At 36.7% G+C, this 21,844-nt stretch overlaps 1 protein-coding gene across 2 annotated transcripts in view; it reads right to left on the bottom strand.

The window, feature by feature from the left end:
* The window catches only part of LOC136696545 (probable phospholipid-transporting ATPase IIA), a 60,270-nt gene that overhangs the window by 27,851 nt on the left and 10,575 nt on the right, over window positions 1–21,844 (bottom strand). For both annotated transcript variants that reach the window (XR_010802625.1, XM_066671038.1), the window contains exons 6-18: window positions 20,952–21,003; window positions 19,631–19,725; window positions 18,597–18,677; window positions 18,408–18,483; window positions 18,186–18,262; window positions 17,704–17,864; window positions 17,225–17,367; window positions 13,723–13,835; window positions 11,169–11,378; window positions 7,353–7,514; window positions 6,118–6,210; window positions 5,907–5,990; window positions 1,898–2,068 (exon numbers count right to left, since the gene is read on the bottom strand). Coding sequence is in view for 1 of the 2 variants with exons in the window: in XM_066671038.1 (XP_066527135.1) it covers window positions 1,898–2,068; window positions 5,907–5,990; window positions 6,118–6,210; window positions 7,353–7,514; window positions 11,169–11,378; window positions 13,723–13,835; window positions 17,225–17,367; window positions 17,704–17,864; window positions 18,186–18,262; window positions 18,408–18,483; window positions 18,597–18,677; window positions 19,631–19,725; window positions 20,952–21,003 (1,518 nt within the window). In the remaining variant the exon portion in view is untranslated. The remainder of the gene's footprint in view (window positions 1–1,897; window positions 2,069–5,906; window positions 5,991–6,117; window positions 6,211–7,352; window positions 7,515–11,168; window positions 11,379–13,722; window positions 13,836–17,224; window positions 17,368–17,703; window positions 17,865–18,185; window positions 18,263–18,407; window positions 18,484–18,596; window positions 18,678–19,630; window positions 19,726–20,951; window positions 21,004–21,844) is intronic.

The raw sequence follows: 21,844 nt of genomic DNA, 5'->3' as shown, positions 1-21,844 counted from the left end.
GACTAATATGCAATCATATATTACATGGTTTACGGATCTTTAGACGTCATTAATCACTCCAAACCAAGGGTGAGAATCAGTTGCAGGCTTATTTAACAAATGTTTAACAATTTACAGTGTAAATTAATACAATATTTGAAGCGAGGTCAAAACAGCAGAAATATTCCAAAACCTGAAAATCAGTACAGCGAGATAAAGAAGTCCAAAAGGCAAATCCAAAAAGAACAAAGAGAAACTAATTTTGCTGGACAGAATGACCGGTTCAAGCAGAAACAGCTCAAACAATAGGCCTACTTTTCAGCTATGAAGACAAAACGTAAAGGAAGAGAGCTTAAAGGAAATCTATGTAATATATTTTACCTTAAAATTACAGCTTCAAAATTATTGTGATGCTTCACTGAGATGTCATAGGGATCATATAGCCTCTGTCAATGCTAATCATGTCTCAGCACTGCAGAAACTGCACTTTTGGACCTTTTTGCTCATTTTTGCTCTTCATTGTGATTTTTTTTTCCTGAGATGTCATTTCTCCTCTAGTTTAACATTTTTATTCATTCTGTGATGTCCAAACCAATGAAATATCTGGCAGTGAATATGCTGCTATCTGCAGTCTCTGTAGTGTGGAGGAGTTAATTATATTTCTAGAGAGCTATGAAAAAACGGCTACGGCATAGGTTTGAAGTGTGCCCTACGGCCAGAGGCGATTGCTCTAAGACTGCAAGGGAAGCTCAGCTTCCCCTAAAATGTCAAATAATAAGTGATCAAATATATACTGTTGTGTGTACATGTCATTGAATAAATATGCACTACAACGCGATCAACTTTTGTTCAGAATCAGCTTCTTATCACTGGTAAAGACAGGGCTTTAAACAGTGTGGATGCTGAGCGTCCACAGAGTTCAATAGCGAAGCAGCGAAGTGCAGCAAAACGAGACGAGTGATTGGATAAATGCTGGCCTTTGTCCCACCCATCGGACGCTCAGCGTCTCTGGGGGTCTATGGGGCAGTGGGTTGGCCCGGACGTTCAGCTTCTGCATGATGATTAGATAATCTGTCTGAGGCTGAATCCCTTTTTGATTGACAGCGAAATGAGCGAATCAGCGATCATTTGGTTTAAAGATCCGTTGGAGCATTACATTTTCATTCTGTTCTGCGTTGAACCGGAGATTTTCTTAATTCTTTTAGCGGCATTTTCTTTGTTTAAACCGACTAGCGACAAATCGAGCTTCTATTTCTGGTGGGTTTTTTGTAGCTGCTTGTGTTTGGAGACTGACTTCTATCATTCTTCCTGACTTCTATCGCAGTTTCTGAGCAGCGGGTGCTGCTGAGCCCCTCCACCCTTACAAAGCACTCACAGGCGGACACACTTCACATGGGCCAAGGCCGTTTAAGCAGGCTAGCTCTGCTGGCCATTGAGTGGACATTAGTCAAGTCCCTGGAAAAGACGCCTTGTTGGTACGACAGAGTCACAGATCATTTTCTTGAAAAGGAACGGAGGGTAGAATTTATGTATAAATAAACCGACACATTTTATGATGTAGGCCGCAATTGAGCTTCCCCTCCTTGAAAGACCAGCATCCGCCACTGCCTACGGCGTAGGTTCGACACAGAATCATGAATTGGGATTAATACTCAGGAGACAGCAACCTCTGTTGGTTTGGAGGGGAAACACCTTGGAGTATGTGGCAATTAATATAACATTCATTGTAATTAGTCTTTGGCTGTATCTGTTATTTTCATCAGTGTCAGACTAATTAACGGCATTCAATTAAAAGTTTGGTAAACCAAGAGTGACAGTAGAGTCTTTTCACCTACAATGCATTAAGCATGGGTCTTTTTACAAAAAATGATAATAGGACATTTGAACCATAATAAATAATTTTACTTTGGATACTTACTTTAATGCCAGCATTGCGCAGAATCTCCAGTGTTGGCCTGACGTCAGCCTGTAGCTGGTCCTCCACCCCTGTTAGACACAACAACTCCATCTCCATCTCTAGACTCTCAATCACAGTAGCCACTTTTAGAGAGCGGTCATGAACGCTCAGCTTGGCCTGGACATAGCGCATCTGTAGGGGGACAACAGCCAAAACAATAATAGTAAGTGTAAAAAGTAGTAAAACTACAAAAATAGTAACTAAACAGACCAGAAGAAGCTGTAGCAATGTAAATTCATGCTTAACTGGTGTTTTCTTTGTACAGCTCAAATTTTCTTCTGCAATATATGTGTGTTTGATTGGGTGAACAGGAAAGTAACTCATTAGAAATATTTTTAGGAAACTGACACAATATTGAATTAATTCAATAGAAGTAAACAACTTAAAAACATCATTGAAATTGGTATTAAATAATGAATATTGAAATCAATGTTAATGATTATAAATTAGGCATTTTTTGTACATATCACCAGAGTCAAATTGAGAAGACGTGAGAACTGTGCTGTCCTCTAGACACACCTTGTATAGTAAAAGTACTCAATCTTTTCCCTGAAATTATTTCAAAATTCCTAAACTGGTTTAAACATATGCTTTTTATTATTATTATTTTAAGAGCACAGTGTGGTAATAATTGAGAAAATTCTATTTTAGAATTTTTACATTTATGACCCTACTACACAATGTGAACAGAGCTTTGTAGACATAAAACATAAAATACTAAAATAAACTAAATCCAAAGAATACAAAATCATGAACTGCAGAGCAGCATGCATTTATCAATGTTTTTCAATATCAGAGAAGGAAGTAGACATAATACAATGCAATGATACATTATGCTAGGATGTTTTGCATCCTGGCTGCGTTATAACATATATAGAATATACACATTATTATTTATTTACATATCATAATTTACACTGTATGATAACTGAAATTATTATTAAATTTAATATAAAAAATTAAAATCTAAATACTGCATGTTTTTGTCTTTAAACCATTTTGCTTTTCGAATCTATTTATATAAAGCCTATTTTTGGCTTATTCTAATTTACTAAAATGTCTACTCTTTTATGGATATCTTAATAGTATTTTTAGTTTAGTGTCAGCACTAATAGACAGAAAATTTTATTCCATTACATTTTCATAAGCCCCATGAAAAGTATATAATTTCCTTGGTATTTTGAGAAGCCCCCAGTGCCCACAAAGCCAAAATACTAAGCATTGTGGGCACTTTACATATCTATGAGCTTTAAAACTGAGAAAAATATTTTAATGTTCTGCAAAGACACACAAATACACACACACAAACAAAACCTTGAAACAGTGATATGATGCAGGATAGCAATCTACCAGAAGTCTAAAGTCTACAAATTCAGTATAAATAAATAAATGAGCCCACAACAGAGTGGGCCAGATTGTTTGTTTTAAAGTAGGCTGCGATCTAAAACTGTGTCCACAAATACTCCTATAAATTAAGCAATGTCCAGTGCCATAATATGCAGCTGCCAAATGCCAAATTGCAGCTTGGAGGGCGCAGCCCTCGACCAGTGAATGAGATAAAGACAACACAATGTGCGCGTGAGTCACACAGGAACACACTCTCACTTGGTGAGTCACACACACTCTGAGTCACTGCCGCCCACCAGCGCACATACAATTACACAGTGCAGCAGTGAGAAAAGGGCCACAGTGAGAAGAACTTGTGTGCATGTTTGTGTGCGTGGGTGGGTGTCTCTTGACATCCGTGTGTGTACACATGTTCACAGAGGGGGTAACCAATACTCTGACATTTGGGGGCAATCCCTGTGGAAAATATGTGGCTGCATTTCTTGTTGTGAGACTATTATTGATGCTGGATTGTTCCTCAGCAACTAGTGTAGATATCTAAAACTAATGCTGCACCTGGATATTTTGGCGATGACAGTTACAAGCAAGTAGGACATGTCCACTCCACTTTAAACTCACTGAAAACAAAAAGACCAAGCGTTTCACATTTTACAGTTATGGGGTCTTGTTTCTGTGTACATAACTCACGCTCTAGCAAAGAGCTTCCACCGATCGTACATACATCAAAAACTCCACATCTCTCACTGATGACTTTACCACGTTTTTTTGTATGAATTCTTCTGTAAATTGATGTGAAGGTCAGTTGAGCTATGTTCATCTTCCTGCTGGATTCAACAGTCTGTGAAACTCACAGGGCAATGTTAAACCTGAATGCACACTCCTGGTGTTGGGGACTAGCCTTCGTGAACCACCAACAGCTCTGTTCCAGATGTTATGTATTTTAAGTCAGTGTAAGCAGTAAGGCAAGAGATGTTTATGGTCAAAGTCCAAGCTCTCTTGGCAATACAAAAAAAATATTAGCACTTATTGATGATAATAATAATTAAAAAAACAAGACAATTATCTCATTAAAACTACTTGTAATTCACTAAAGCTTGGATTTCTTCCTTTTGGCTAAACTGCTTCTATATAGACTTTTGTATAAACCGATTTAATGATATGTTTTTAGAAGTAAACTGTCTGAGCTGATGTGTATTTAGAATAGATACTTTGTGCTATCAGGCACATCTGCATCTCATTTGATTCTGTTCTGTGTTTTGATGAGCATCTACAATAAGTAATAATACTATAATAACTTATCTTGTTCTTCAAGTTGAGAAGTATTTTACGATTAAAAGACGTTGAAAATTATTTCATGCCAAAAATCATGTAAGGAAATATCATGCCTACTTAGATTAAAAGGTGCCCAGAATTATTAAAGGCAGGAAGTAAAGCACCCAAGCTTTAGAATATTTGATCAGTGCACGTGCTGGACACACGCACAGTCTCAGATTTTAAGTATTTGTTGAAGCAGAGAGGTGATGATATCTCAGAGGGTTCTGAGGTGTTACTTTTCTAGTTTCCCTTTTAGGTTACTCTGTTCTAATGATGTCTGCTAGAGCTATAACATGTATATAAACTATAACACACACCTATCAGAACTGTCTGTCTGTATGTTTTTCTGCAAGCTCACCTGATGCAGGAGAAAACTATTTCAGGTTGTGGTGTCCCTGTCTGCCAGATGCTAGACCTGCTTTGACCATGGTGTACCACCTACACTCTCTAACACAACACAGGTGTCAAGGTTTGGGGGCTCCTGCTCACATTCCATGGAACAATCCATATGTGCCAAATTATCTGACTTTCTCTGCTCTTAATATGACATTATAAACTACTGCACACTTACTATAACTCCATATTCCTACATTCATATGTAAAGTCCACACAGAACTAGTGGCAATGAGCATGCATTAACAGTGGCAGTAGGGATATGTATGACATAAGTCTAAATTCACATTGACACAGGCCAATTTACATGTAACCTCAATGACTGGTTGTGGGACATTAGTCAGTTCATTCTGTATAATTGTATATACTCTGTTTTTGTGTTTTTGTTCCAAGGTTAACCCGAGGAAGATGGATGCCACTTTTGTGCCTTTGTCCTCTCAATATTTTTTCCTCATCTTCTGAGATAAATTTTGCTTGCCACTGTGGCCTCAGTGACACTCACTTGGGGCTTGTTTCAGAATTCTGTAAAGGTGTTCTGTGACAACACCAGCTGTAAATATTGCCCTATAAACAATATTGAATTGAAAATGAATATTATATTGAATATTACAATATTATTATACTAACACTTTAATAGTCAACACATCACTAAAACTCAGTTTCATCTCTTGTTCTGAAAGCTGTTAACTGCTGAGTTCCTGCTGGTGGGAGTTAATTGTGGTTTCTTTACTTTAAAATACTTTGAATACAAAAATAATACATTCTAAAGCCACATTCATGCACTTTACAAAGCTGAAAAATAACATTGTTCATTGTTATAAAGTAGTACCTTTGAATTGTTGGTATTAAAATTATTGAAAACCTTATCATCCAGTTGCTGGAGATAACAATTACATTGCCTTTGTGAAGACCTCACCTCAAAGTCTTGATACTGCTCCTCAGTCAGAGACTTCTTGGCCACCACTAACACTCGCAACCCCTCACGCGCCATGTTACCACACTAAGAAAAAAAAATTTAAAGTTAAATTTCAAAAAATAATAATAAATCACTCCATCATCAAATACCTAAATATTAATTTAATGTTTCTCTTATATTGTGATATATCTCCATTTATCTGTGAAAATACCTCTTCTTCAAGCCAGTCGTTATACTGAACAATTCCAGACATCACAACGTCAGCACCCTTCATATAAAAGGTGATCTCTCCAGTAGACTCATCCTAGCAAGAAACACAATACAGTATGTGCTTATATTACAATGTCATACAGGTCAGTCCATACCAACACACTTATTTGTATTTCACCTTCAGCTTGTAATATTGTTTGAAAGAGAAGTGTCATTGAGTCATTGAATGTCATCACAAAAAATTTGATGAATTATATTGTTATTGGTGCTTACCTATTTATGTGTCTGGGCCCCTTTAAAAAAAACTCTATATAAAAAAGCTCTATATCTTCCCAGGGAGTCCCATTTCACATAATGTGAATGCAAACTTAATGTTTTTATATTTGGTTATCAAATAAATATGTGAAGGAATTTAAAAAAAATTAAATGAAACATACAATAGAACAAACCCAGATTCCCATTTTGATCTAATCTAAAATTTCCCCAATCTCTATCCTAACCTAACGGGTCCAAATGGTCCAGTCACTATGTGCCTGTCCTACAGCTTTGACCCAACAAACTCATGTATACTCTGTATTGTCTATTTATTCTAACATCATCTCAGCAAATATTGTCTAAAACATGTATATGTGGTCAAAAATCACTAGTTCTTACTTAGTCATAAAATTTGACAGATTCATCAGATGTTGCTACTTTATAATTAATTGAAAACTAAACTATTACTGCTCGGTTGTTTTCATTAGTAAACTTGCTTTTCTTTTGTGTCTAGGTGTCCTGTAAATAGGTTTACCATGATTAGCCTTCTCTCACTACATTAAGGACAATTCCATAATTTAAAATCAAGGGCTCTTTTTTACTGAGCTACCAAAGTTATTTTGGGCGTTCTCAAAAGTCCTTGAAGGTGTTTGAAAGGATAAGAAAAGGAAGCCCACATTAATTAGAACTTTCCTGAAGTACACTATTGCAGGGGCATACCCAAGCCAACAACAATAGTCAGCTATTTTCTTTTGGACAGAGTTAGTCATCAGGTTCAGTGGAGGGGAACGTCTTTCCCAGATGAAAGCAGGTCTAAAGAGATAACCTACAGAAGGGTTTTTTGTAAAGACTTTTAGCAGAAAATATGTCTCATCTAAAAGATATCTAAAATGACCTCAAAAGAACTGATAATTTTCTTAGCTTTGAAAGCTCCACAATTTTCTACAGTGTAATGGTGGAGTATAAGACATTATAACTTACTCGCACTATGATTCCCATGCGTTTGCTCTCATAAGTAAAGGGGAAAATCTGCAGGATGGTGAAATTGAGGATTTGTCCACTAGGTGTCCTTAGCTGCATGGAAGACTGATCTCTTCCCACAAGAGTCAGCCCCACACTTTCTGTCCACTGCACCAGAGACACCTGGCGCATGAGAAGGAAGGAGGGAAATGTGAACATTTCTCATTACCGTATGTAAGATGTAAAACTAAATTAATTTAAACTAGTGAAAATATTCTCATGGATCTCTCAGAAGATAGGTTCCCTCACAGAGATTATTTCACGGACAGTATACAGTACATAACATTACACAAACATAATATGGTAATGAAATATTTAAAATAATTAATTGCCTTCACATTTGCCCTCCACTTTGAAATGTTAAAATGTGAAAACCTTCTGAATATCAGTACAGCATGGACAGCTTTAACATAGAGATAAAGTCTGAACACTGAGCAAATTCATGATCAAGACGTAAAAAATAAAAAATTGAATTAAATAAAATAAAAAACAGTTTTACTAAACTTCCAAATACATTCTTTTCAATGGGTACAAGAAGATAAGGCAAACCAGATGACGTCCATTAGAACAATGCTAAAAGGGGTGGGGGTGTATTTCTGTGGGCAGAAGTTATTGCCCAATAACTTCAGGACCAGAGGTTAGGGAGAGATCAAAAACCCTATTTCTTATGCCCTATGCAACAAGCTGCTAATGACATATCTCACAGCATCCAGATGGGCAAAGGGAGCCCCCCTTGGGCTGCTAGCCCACAACAACCACAGTCAACATATGAGCTTTGCTTGTTCTACGTTTCTTATAACTGCTGGGCACTTCTGATTTTACATTTTTGCTTTCTGGTGAAGATTTTGAAAAGTATTAGTAATCACTTGCAACAAACAAACAAAAAAAAAAACGTTTAAAAATGAAAGATTTCTCCTAAGGCGACATGCATGCATGATATGGCCAAAATACTAGCACTGTGCTTACACAGTGACTGAGAAATCTGTTAAACTCATTGTTGAATTATAATGATATACACATCATATTTATGTGGTGCAGTCCTAATTTAAGGGCAGATAAACATGAAAATGTTGTTGGAAATCTGACACCAGTCTGTTTATAGTCAATTTGTGGCCATGCTTCAGACTTCCGCTCCTGGCAAAGTATGTCAAGTCTCACATGCAGAGCTTGGAAATGCCTATTGCCCACCTAGCAGACAACAAATATTCCTGTAGCATTTGGTTGTGAGAGCATTAGTAATATCAGGTAGCAAGGTTACTTGGGCATTTGTGAATCACAAATCCAATGTGTCCTAATGGCATACGGATACTGGATGAACTCCATAAACACTGTTCCCTATAGCCCAATAAGGAGTTTAATCAATGCTGTTCTTGAGCTGGCTATGATTCTGAGACACTTCTGATTGGTGTGTCATACCTGAAAAATGTGGCAGCACTTTTTCTCTCTGTGTAATGTGCACAAATGTGAAGTGTGTGCTCATCTAATTGGAGTTAAACTTTGTTTTTCCAGTCGTCTCCAAACTTGTTCTTACATTTGTTAGTGTATCCTAATATTGGGTCCATAAATTAAATCTGCTCTGTAGATGACCCTATTAATATTTTATCAAACGGAAAATAATAGTTGAGAGTGTGGTTTGGAGCACAGGGGATTTAATTCCCTGCAGCCCATGCTTGGCACTGAGCAGTGGCCCATTGGCTCATGTACAACTGCTCAACAGCATTCCATTTCATGCATTCTTTTTGCTTTTTGCATTTCTACAAAATGTGTGGGCAAAACTGAACGTGAGACAGCAACACATGCACCTTAAAATAGTTGAATTTATCATTTTAACAGGTGTCTTACAAACCTTAGACACATATTGCGCATGACAACTATAATGAAGTGCTAAACCACAAACATTTTAGGCTATGGAAACAATTTTCTGGCAAAATGCTGGCACGATAAAAATTTACCGATCAACTTTGATACAGTAACAAGGATTCTGGAAGAAGGGATAACAATAGAAATAACAATGTTGGGATAGGGAAATCAATTCTTGGTTCAAGATACCAATATCCTTATAGGGATAACAATTTTGAAATCAGCTAACAATTTTGGAAATAGAGACATCTTTGGAATCGAGATACAATATTAGGATAGGTATAACCACATGGAGATGGAACATGGAAATTCTAGGATCAGGATAACAATACTGGAATTGAGACAACAGATTAGGGGGTGAAAAAAGTGGATTTCAGTGTGATCTGAAATTTTTGTTCTTATTAACTTATTTTCTTAGTTTTGAATCATACCACAATATTGGAATCAGGATTAATTTAGTGGAAAGTATATAATTATTTTTTGTTCTGATTAGAAATAGAAATAACATTTTGGACTCTCAACTAAAAACAGAAGCAGTCCAAGCTCAAATAAACAATCATTATTCAGCACAATTTTCTGTTTTGTGTATAAACATAACATTCTGAAAGCTGACCACTATGAAAAATAACTGTAAATACCGCTAAATAAAAGTGATCCACTCCAAGAATTGCGATCAGGTAGTTATGTATTGAATGTGATAGGCTTACACATTAATACTTGTCTTTAAATCACTCTATACAATTCATGAGAGAAAAAAAAAGTACAGATTATTGACTATGGACCCTAAATTTCAATATTACCCAATGAGCCATAAACTTTAGGATTATGCTTTAATAGTTACATGCTAATAGTTAAATAAGGACACACAGCGTAATTAATCAAAGTACTGAATACAGGGCCTTGTGGAGCGTTTCCAAAATATGACTGTGAATGTGTGAGTGTTTGCATTTAACAAACCAAACAATTAATCATTTTTTATATAAAATGTACCATTTTAAATGTGTATGTTTAGTACCTGTCTCACTGCATGCATGCACACACACACACACACACACACTAACTCAAAAGGCATGTAGGGCTCTGGCTGCTGCCACAAACAGCCCCATTGGTAATAGCAGTGAGTCTATCTGCGTGGGCCCTGTGAGGGCTTGCCTGCGTCACTGCCAAACCACACTCCACTGCTGACCTTGACTTTATCCCAAAGCCCAGAAATGAGCATATGCACAGGAGTGGCATGTGTAGAACACATCAGCACCCCAAACCACACTCCACCTTCTGGGATTATTTTTAGCCTGAGAACATGTTAAATGTTAATCTACATTGCATATTTCTTTTAAGAACCTAGGTCAGCATATACTAGAGTAGGGAAAAAATAAGCATCCATCTAATCACAGCCAACTCAAAACAAAAACAAATCTTACTAAGTGATCTATCTAACCTGGAAGCAACAAACCATGGCCACAAAGGACTCTAAATCAGTAACAGCCAGAAGTCTCCACTGCCCTAAGTTTAAAATATACACCAAAATCAAAAGACTCTTTGCTCTTTCAAATGGTGAATGTTTTCTGCCTATCTACATTTTGCTTTATCAAAGCCATTAGCCTAAATCTCAAAGACAAAACATAGATTAAAATCCTTATTAGAAGTAACTTTGAAATTTGATAGTGGTATGAAGCAGCACACTCAAAAGTACCCCAGAGGACAAACAGATGTTCAAGTAATTTCTATCCTTTTTTCATTCAGTTACACTGCTGATCCATCACTTCAAAGAGTTTTAAAACACGGTTTAACTTGTTATACTTTATTCAGAATGTCTACTATTACTCCAGCGAATATTACGTAATCTTGAGCTTTAGCTTCTTTATACTGGCTTACACAGGCCGTATAAATCCATATATGGTGTTACAATGGTGTTACCTCATCAGGGCTGGACGCCTGGTAGACCCTGCATGTGTCCTCATAGTGTTGCTCAGCCTCTGCTTGGTCTGTCACTCCATTTGCCTCATACACAGGGGTCACATTATGGACAAGCGCAATGGCTTTCACTGCCTCATGAACCCTGCTGCTGATAGTTTTCCTCACCTTAGTGGTGACTGGTGTTCTAGAGGCTGGAACATCATGAGGAGTCTACAGAAACACATACCAAAAAAAATACTTCCAGGTAGATTTACATTATAAGAATTTACACCATATTTAACCACAGCAATAAAATGATGCAATGCGGGGACCAGCTAGCACTCTTTAATTGTTTTTGTTGAAGCCTAGCTATATATATATATATATATATATATATATATATATATATATATATATATATATATATATATATATATATATATATATATATCTCAAAAGTTCATATTTGAGGGAATAAGCAGTATTTCACAAATGGTATTAATGTCTGAGTCAGTCAAACTTTTATAAACTGATATATCAGCACCACAGTAGACTGCAGGGACATGGAGCTAGCCAATGTAGACTTCAAAAATGTTTCAAATAGATAAAGGGGGCATTTCTGTGTGTAATATGTTAAAACACAATGTACCAAGTCATGGATAGGCTGTATGAATCTACTACAGCTTGGGCCCTGGAGATACGAGTATCACATTTGCAATTTTGCAGTTTTCCTTCAAACTTTTGGTGGTGCTGTTTTTCATAAAAGACATAAAAGAATTCATTTTCCAGTTAGTTTATAGCAAATAAACAATGTGGATGCCATAGATAAAGTCTTCTTTTCTTTGAAATAGTAGGATGCTTAGTGCTTCAGCCCAATTATAGCTGCCAACCATGATTTTTGAATTTAAGGATTTATTAATTTTGTTCAGGAACAAACAAAACAGCTGGGAAAAACACATTTGCATGTAACTGGCTTTAAAAAAAAAAACACATCTTCTTAATCGTTGAACTACTGTGGTGTTCAAATAACCACTGCAACCATAATTATATGGCGTTTAACCATACTAATCCTCTTCCCAAACACCAGTGACAAAATGATAAACTGTCTGTCAGCCAAACATCCATCTGGAGGCCTTTCTCCATGTCCTCAGCAAGAAGATATAAACACTTCCAGATGCACTGGAGAAATATGAACAATAAGCTTCAGCATTCTGCTGAACCTATTTTAAGGCCATATGTTTTGGGGGTTAATGGCAGCATTATTAAATTAGCGGCTAACGGGCAGGGAACTAGCAAATCCTGTTTCCTGCTCTAATGACCTCGGATGTCAAAAGGACAACACATGTCCGTAAGGGTCACAAGGCAATTGCTGAAACCTAACCTCTACACTTTGGTTTTCTAAAGAGCTCTCTAAAGCTTTTTTGTTCTTTTGTAGCTTTCTAGGTGTGAGAAACATTTTAGGCTTGGGAGTTTTACTGGACTATCACTAATTACACAGTAGTTTAAAAGTACACATTATTTTTTTTTCTATTTTAAAAAATGAATATGTAACAACACAAATGTAGGTGTGATACAGATCTTTCAGTTTAAGTTGATCTGAACTTTTCATTCATTCATTGTCTAACTGCTTATCCAGTTCAGGGTCATGGTGGGCCTGGAGCCTACCCGGGCACCAGTCTTTCACAGGGCAACACACACACACACACACACCAATCCATCCATCAATGTGTGTTTTGGGACCGTGGGAGGACACCAGAGTACCTGGAGGACACCTGCGTGGACACAGGAGGAACACACAAAACTCCTCACAGACAGTCACCCGGAGCAGGACTTGAATCCATAACCTCCAGGAACCCTGGAACTCTGTGACTGTGACACTACTTGCTGCACCAATGTGCCATTTTCAGCTTTTCAGCTCATGCTATATTTTTTATTTTTTAACTTGTCACTAAAGTAACTATTTTTTGGCTCCACGCGCCACTTTTAAAGGGGACTTCCACCAATTTGTTTTTTATATGGTATTTTAAAAGATATATTTACACTGGTGAGGAAAAAGGGGTCATTTGGACAGCACGATGGAGCAGCAGGTAGTGTCACAGACACACAGCTACAGGGACCTGCAGGAGTTTGTTGTGTTCTCCCTATGCCTGTGTGGGTTTCCTCCAGGTGCTCCCACTCTTCCACTTCCTCCCACTGTCCAAAAAAAAACATGTTGGTAGGTGGATTCGCAACGCAAAAGTGTCCGTAGGTGTGAGTGAATTTGTGTGTGTGTTGCCCTGTGAAGGACTGGAGACCCCTCCAGGGTGTGTTCCTGCCTTGTGCCCAATGATTCCAGGTAGGCTCTGGACCCACCGCAACCCTGAACTGGATATGTGGTTACAGATAATGAATGAATGAATGTTCTAATATTTTCTTTTCTAATTTCTCCAGGAAAGAACATTTAATCTCAAAAGTATCTGTATGACCTTAAAGACAAAGTCTGTGGCAGTGTCATTTAAAGCCCCATGCTGAGAACAACACTTAATTCATTAAGGTTTAGTGACAAGCTGGGTGTACCAAACATATGGCTGTTTACCTGAGTGTAGGCACTGAACACATGACTCTGCACCTCATCCATGGAGTCCATTCCATAGGCCACAGTCCCAAGATGCAGACGCCTGAACACCATTTCATTCTGGGTTAGAGTCCCTGCAGCAACAAATGATTACCTACATGATCTTTTAGCTTGGTATAGGGACATCTATAAAACATTACTGTGTTTAAGACTCAAAAAGCTGAGGCTCAAAAAACTGACAACAATGGAAAATAAAAGAAAACAGTATGAATGTAGCGTTTTCCAAAATGTTGTTTAGGATGTTCTGAATTGATATTACTAAATAAACAAGACACCAAACAAGACCTAAAATAAACATTTGTGCTATGTTACATACTAATACAAATACTAATACTGTTCATATGGAAATTATTTAATAGTAAAAAGACTGAGGACACATGCTTGAACCCAGTTTGCACGTAACAAATGCAATATCTAATTATGTGACGCAGATCATCATAACTGAACAGTTTTAACAGCCAAAACCAAACAGGAAACAATATTTTTGTTAATAAGTTATTTTTAGTAGATTTTAGAAGCATTTATATGTTCAGACCTCTGGTTCTTATTTTCTTATTATCACCACTGAGAACAGTTCTAACTTGGTACAGTTCACTACAATAAAGCGCTTTAGGACACTTTAGGTCAACTTTAATAAATTGTGAATGATGATAGGGATAACTAATAATATATATATTTTTTATCTTTTTCGCTTACTTACTGATGTGTGAGCAGAAATGTTATTTCACTTTGTTAGTTCATCTATATTTCACAAGGTGGCGCTAATACACCGCCTGTTGTTAGTTCAGCCATTTCACATAGCGCTTTCTACCAAAGAGGGGAATGGTTCTATATGTTTCCAATGACATAAACTGGTTTTTGCGAACCAAAAATATTTGTTCCAACTGCCCCTGTGTGATCTTGAACATCACACATTCAACTTCACATACTTTAGTCTAACCAGTTACATTGAATACATACGCAATTATAATTCTTAAAATCAACAAAATGTTCTTAGTCTTCTTTTTTCTTTGGCAGTATATAAAACTGATGCTGGTGTTATATATTATGAACAAAACTTTGTGCTCATTTTTTCATTTCATTTTTTTCATTTACACTGATAAGAAGCTCCAAAGCTTCTCCAGACAAAAGGTATGTACTTTGGGCTTTCCTGTTTTTGAAATGCTAGAAACACCTCTGTGAAAATTGCTATATGGCTAATGGCTTTTTTTGGGGGGGGGGGATTATTGTAAAAATGAACTTTTAAGGTGCCAGCAAGTCAAACTGTTAGTTGTAGCTGGCAATCCAAAAGGCCTAAATAGAAATGAATAGAAATTTATATAAATACAAAATCTTTTGATTCATTGATTAAAACATTAATATACTTTATTAAAATTTATAAACAGAGCTGTTCCTAACATGTGTTAAGCCAATTAAAGTGTAGCTAAAATGTGGGTGGGCCTACATTGCCCTCACTTGACGAACAAAAGCAGATGCACAGAATGAGTAACGTTAATGGCTTATTAATGACAAAAACTTAGAGTGTGTTTCCTGGCACCTCAGCAGGGTCCTTTCTGTTTAACAAGAGCCTCTGCTATATCCTCCCCCTCTCTTTCCATCCCTCATCAGGGCATACGTGGGAAACATCTATCATTTTATAGGGGTCAGTGCCATAAATCTGAAAAGAACATTCTAATAAGAGCAATAGGGATGAGAGGCTTTCGTTTACAGTTGATTTACAGTTCTAATAAGTGGCATGTCTTTGCCAAGAGCATACAGTATAAGCCCCATGGGAAAGGTATGAACCAGCCCTATGCTACTGTCTACAGACCTTTAAAAACACTTCAAAACTATCATCTCTCACGCTTAAAACCTCACACTGCTTTTAATTCAGACTCTCAGATGCTCACTGGATTACAGATTGTAAATCTATCTGGCACATTTTACATTGTGTTACTGCGAAATATACTCACATAAAAACAAGCAAATGTGTCTAATCAGAGTTATCACTAGTATTATGGTCATTAATATTTAATCAAAACTTTAGTTTCTTAGAGATGCATCAATTTATAAGATAAATAAAATGAAAATGAGCCTGATGCACCTTTATTGTTATACAGTGCTTTATATCTTTAAGTAATTCTAGATGGCCCATATTGTTGGAAAAAAATTCTCAGTTCTTTGAAATCAGTGTTTATTTCTGGGTCGTTTAAAGTTGATTAAAACAAATATGATTTAGTTCGCAATTCATACTGTCCATATATGAAAATTACATTGCAAAAATAGCTATAATAAAATAAAATCGATATTAAAAAAAACAAATGCCAATGCATAAATCTGCATTTTCAGCAATTGCACACTCATGTTTAAGTTGTTCAGCTTGGATTGATTTTTGAATCAGGAATAGGTTATTGTTAGTATTTACAATTTACATATGTTAATTTTTAAAGACAGTTGGACACAATAATATTACAGAATATCTGTCATTACAAAGAGAGAAGCCACAAATGTTCTTATATTTCAAAATATAATTTTCAGACTTTACAACAGACAATGTTGCTTCTGTTATATTCCAATCAGGGAAAACAAACTTATTTAGACACCCATTCACACAGTCACACAGAATGTTGAGCCTTTAGCACCCTGAAACATTTGGCAATGCTGCAATGATAGTGGCATGCAAATATGCATTGTTAGACATCACACCCTTCTGTGACGAAATGCATAAACTTCTCCTTGCTATATTTGTGTTTTTGTCATGCCATAGAATGTAATACTTGAAAAGGAAAGACTGGGTACAGATTGGTTTACACGTGGTAGTCCTGATGCCATTATATAAATCTGTGTGTGTGTGTGTGTGTGTGTGTGTGTATTTCTCTACTCATGGCAGAGAAATAGGAAACAGCACCTGGAGATTGGAGATTGGGTATTAGATAAGGATATTGGGTAATATTGACATATTTTTTCTATAGATGAAATTGACTCTAAATTGGAGAGTGTTAAATGCATGAAAGTAAACAAAGACCAAAAATGCTACAAAATGAAACAACTAGAGCTACAAATGAGTTTCTGTGGCAATTCAAATGCTGAAAAAAAGATTATACAGTAGTCAAACTTCAGCCATGTACAAATAGTATTTTTCCCCCTTCAAACATACTGTTCTAGTTCAAAAGATACAGTGCTTCTCAACATAAACAAACCAGCGAGAACCGCATTTCCCCACAATGGTGGGTGTTGCTTTTAATGATAAATTCTTCTTAATAATTTACAGATTTTTTTATTACAACTATAAATAACTTTTCCACCCTAGTAAGAATGCTTGTAGAACACAATAACAAATGGTTTGGACACATTTTATTTGCCTCCATCCAGACTAGTAATGCAGTAATGATTAACAAAACGTACACTGTGATAGCACCAAATCACAATGAGCAGGACCACTTATGATTCAAAGTACCTGAGATGACAAAGAGGGACAGCTTACCTGTCTTATCAGTGAGAAGGTATGAGATTCGTCCAAGCTGTTCAGGGATGGTGCTAGCTCGAACCACAGTTCCAGGGATCTTAGAATCTTTCTTGATCATCCAACTAAACACCATCTTGCCCATATCCAGGTTCACACGCAAACTAACAATAAAAGAAAAAAAAAAAAGAAGAGGTTTATATGGAAAAATCCAAACAGTATTAGAGCAATTATTTTTTTACCTCTAAATTATTTTCAACCTAAATCCAGCTCCAAGCTAGATTTGCAATATTTTGTTTAAAAAACTATGCTACCCAACCAGGAGGGAGAAAATATTTGAAGCCATTCATTGCATCTTTTACAAAAGGTGCTGCTATAACAGTGTCACTGGATAGCTCACCATACTTTTCTGCAAACACAGACTGTGAATTATATTTTGATTCAATAATAACAAACAATCATATTTGTGATTTTTTTATGGTTACTATAAAAGGCCTCACCTGATGGGCACGATGTTGGAAAAGAGCAGCAGGAAGCGGAAGATCTGGAGGTACCAACGACCAGCAAAATGCTGTAGAGCCACCATGACCAGAGACACCACCACCAGGGCTCCGAACAGAATCTTAGTCAGGCAGTTAACTTCCAGGTCAAAAAGTCCAATCTGCAACACCCAATCATTTGACAATAATTATTTAAAATAATTTATTTGTGATATCTGATGTTTAGATCATTGGTTTTATTAAAGTGTTTATCAACCCACTATTGAGGTCTACCAGGCAGCATATTATTTTGCTCCAAACCAGCCCAAAATACTCTTGCCCGGAATATTCAATGCTCTTAAAGACTTAGTTGTTCTGCGAGCTTGAACAAAGGAAAAATTTGAACCTTAAAAGCGCCGGATTGATATATGTCTGTGAAAAAATATATTTATGTTGTTACCAAACAGCCTTGTGACTAGTGAAGTAAAATCACCCCTAAATACCTTATGACGAGGATTGGATGTGTTCATAACGCTGCGAAGCTCTTTGCCAGTGTAAATCACCACCCCTATGACTGTTCCTGTGGTGGTCCAGGGTCAGTCAAGAAGGATTCAGGGGAAAAAATATTAAATAACAAACACAGAAAAAATAGATATCAAACAAAATAGTTTACAAAATAGTTGCTGCTCTTATGACAAATCAGTGTAAATTCACAGTCTCTTTACCAGATGCAACAACAGTGCTGGCCCAGAGTGTATTCTCGATACCCAGGCTTTCATTGACTGGAGGGTCTCCATCCTCCTAACAAAAACAATGCAGAAACAAGGTGCAGTTGTCAGTCAAGACATTGCATTTTCATTGCTATATTTCGTAAACGTTACTTTTTGAGCTCATACACGCAAAAAAGTACTCACTCTGGTGAATGTACCAATGAAGTTATGGATGTCAATATTAGGTTCCTCTGCATACACAAAGGATCTAATCTGTAACAGGTCCTGAAAGAGAGCAACTATGAAACATACTATCACAACAGGGGTAGCATTGCAAAGAGAAATTAGAAGTAAAATTTTTAATATTAAATTGAGTAATCTATTCAGTTTTGTAGAGAGAATGTACAGAATCAGAGAGTTGATTTAAAAAATGTTTTTTAAATCCATTAAATGGATTTAAGATATAAAAGCTTACTACAACTCCCATCATGCTTATAATCTCATGCACATAACCTATTTAACACATCAGTAGTGACCCTGAAATGGAAAAGCAGAAAAGAAGATGTATGTATGTATGTATGTAGTGACACACAATTTATCCAGAGTCAGTGATGGGAAAAGGTTGTGTATGATGCGTTTTTCACTGTATATTCCTTCTCTAGAGAAAGCACATTCTGGGCTACACTTTTTCATTTTAAATTCAGGTCATATTTTGATGAGCTTCTGAGCACATCTCTTTAATGGGTAGTGAGTGGTTTGTCAGGTACAGCAGTAAGGGACCCTCATCAAAATGTTTTCCACTGTCACACTTTTTCTTTATTTGACACACTTTCAAATAAAGGCCTGTGTTTAATTTTGGCTCATTTTACAAGGTTCAAAGATTCAACAGAATTCAACTCATAACGAGTGCATACGGACTATACGTTTGAATACTGTGTTAAATTTGTATTTTATTTATTAATAGTTTCTAGAGGTATAGAAGAGTGCCATTTTGCTATTGTTTGTGAATTGTGTAGGTTAAAATGTACACTTTTATTTTAGAAACAAAGAGGAAGAAATGTTAAAAACCTACATATCTGAAAGAAAAGAATAGCTGAAAATGCAAATAATTAAATTTAAAAATGGAATTAGGGGAAAAATTACTTAATATGTTTAATCTTTCAACCCTAACCTTTAAATTTTACTTAAATGTTATACATATTTCAGATTACTGCACAATAGCAGACGCCATGACTTACTGCAGCAGTTGGAAGCCTTTGCGTGCAGGCCACTGGGAGGCGCAATTTCCAATCTGTTTCTCCATCCAACTGGTCAGTACGCAGGAAGCATGAACCTTGTGATACAGGAGAAAGAGGGGTGAATAAAATCGTGCTTTGTATGTGCTGTGATATGAACATATGAGATTTGAATAGATGAGATTTTTCTGATCACAGACTATATAAATAATTTTAGGAAACAAACTTAAAGCAGTGTATTAAGATTTAGACTGGCAAGTTGCACTGTTTACACTTAGAGAGGGCATTGTGGAACAGATTTTCTTTAATTTGCAAGTACATTGTATGACTTTTTATTTGAAGCATATTAAATGGAATTTCATAATACATGCATGTGTTGTATTACATATGTATACAGCATGGAAGTCCAAATGTTATGAATATAGAACCCTCCTCAAATAAGTTTAATTTTGTGTGGTGAGTTTGTAACATTTTTGCAACCATTTTAAAGATGTGTCATCCTGCCAGGGCTGTGGAACCCTAGGCTTTTCATAATTGACCTAATGGCCTCCATGTGTAGGGCAGATAACAATGCTCCCCTTCCCGTAAAACCAAGACATCAAGCAAGTACCCCCAACCCCCACCCACTTCAAGTAAAAGGAAATTTCAGTCAGGCGGAATCCCAGCAAGACAATTCACCCCACCTAAAAAGAGGATTAAAAAGAAAAAAGAAATTTAAACTGTTTGTGGTTGTACGCAAACTGAATGTAGGTTCTCCAGCCTAGTTTGAAAGATAAAAGAAGCTGTGGGGCTTTTTAAATTCAGATGTTTTACCTAAAGACACCGCCTACCAAATCTGATTTTATAAATGATTTAAAAATCCTTTATTTTAGAATACCACCACTGTGGTCAGCATGCAACATCTCAATCATTTCTTCATTTGTTTATTCAGCTCATACTGCAGTTTCCGTCCCTGTGCAACCTTTTGCATTTGTTTGTTTTTGTGTATACTTTCAATTTCTCTGCCACTTTGCATGTCTTGATTTTCCTTGCAGCTGCCTTGCCATTTGAAAGACAAAAAGAAATCTCAGGCAAGATGAAATTTGATTATTCGAATCCAGAACAAGTCATGCACTCTAAGCCTTGTTTTAAGTGTCAAAAGCCACCAACACCACATTTCGTATCTCTCAGGACAGGGGAACAATGTGGCCATGGATTCGCATCCTGTCCAATCATTACGTGAATCCCTCTACCTAAAAGCAGTTGCAATTTTTCCCCCTCAATATGTGACTTCCTCTTCTGTTTCTCTTTGAAAGATTGGGGTGAATGAACGACAGATGTTTACCATTTTTTTCAGAGGTCCTTAGGAAAATCATGTCAGCAGGAACACGTTGATTCTAGCATGGAGAAGGAGAGAATGAGGTTAAAATGGAGCCATACTTGACCTGATACTCTGTCAACAGAAAGCTTTGACAAAGATTCCTTTAATTCATTAAAATCTCACACAGTACTTAAGATACCCACATGTCAACACTGACCTTAGTACAAATTCTATGTATTGCTCACTTTGTTGCAGCAATTTATTGAGAAGGCTGACACCATCGAAACACGTTATTGTATTCAGCCAAATTAAGACTATGTTCACATAGCAGGTAAAAGTCCTTTTGTGTGTGTAGGTCAGTTTTAGAGTGTGATAGGTTCAGGCTAATATATGTGTCACATTTTATAAACTTAGCACAAAACGTAAGGAATTTGTATTTGGTAGATTATTTCTTTGTTGTAACAATGCTTCTTGGCAATAAATCTTATACCGTTGGAAAGCCTGTTAATTTCCTGTTTAAATGGTTCCACATTTTTAAGGAACATGCATTTGTGGGAATAGCAGTAGAGCTGAGTATGTGGGTTGCGCTAAATTTACCAAATACTCTCTGCCAATGCCAAACAGCTTAGTTTGCTGTTGCTATTGACACTTGTTTTGAGCTTCTGGTACCCCCAGGTACTGCAAATCAGGTGCCTGTTTGGAGGCTGTCTGATAGCACCTGTGGGCATGGGCCCTGCTACAGTGGTCAGTAGGTGTCTGCTCCAAAAATCAGCATGCCACGTCCGACTGATCTGGATAGGGCCCATGCAATAGGGCAGCTTGAAGCTGGTGTTCCACAAAACCAAGATGCGGCATTATTTGGAGTGAGCCAGAGTACCATCACCAAAAATCAGGAGGTGTCAGAGACAGGCTGTGAT

Source organism: Hoplias malabaricus, chromosome 5 (genome assembly GCF_029633855.1).
Source record: "Hoplias malabaricus isolate fHopMal1 chromosome 5, fHopMal1.hap1, whole genome shotgun sequence".
Taxonomy (NCBI): domain Eukaryota; kingdom Metazoa; phylum Chordata; class Actinopteri; order Characiformes; family Erythrinidae; genus Hoplias; species Hoplias malabaricus.
This window is presented reverse-complemented; position numbering and strand designations above follow the sequence as displayed.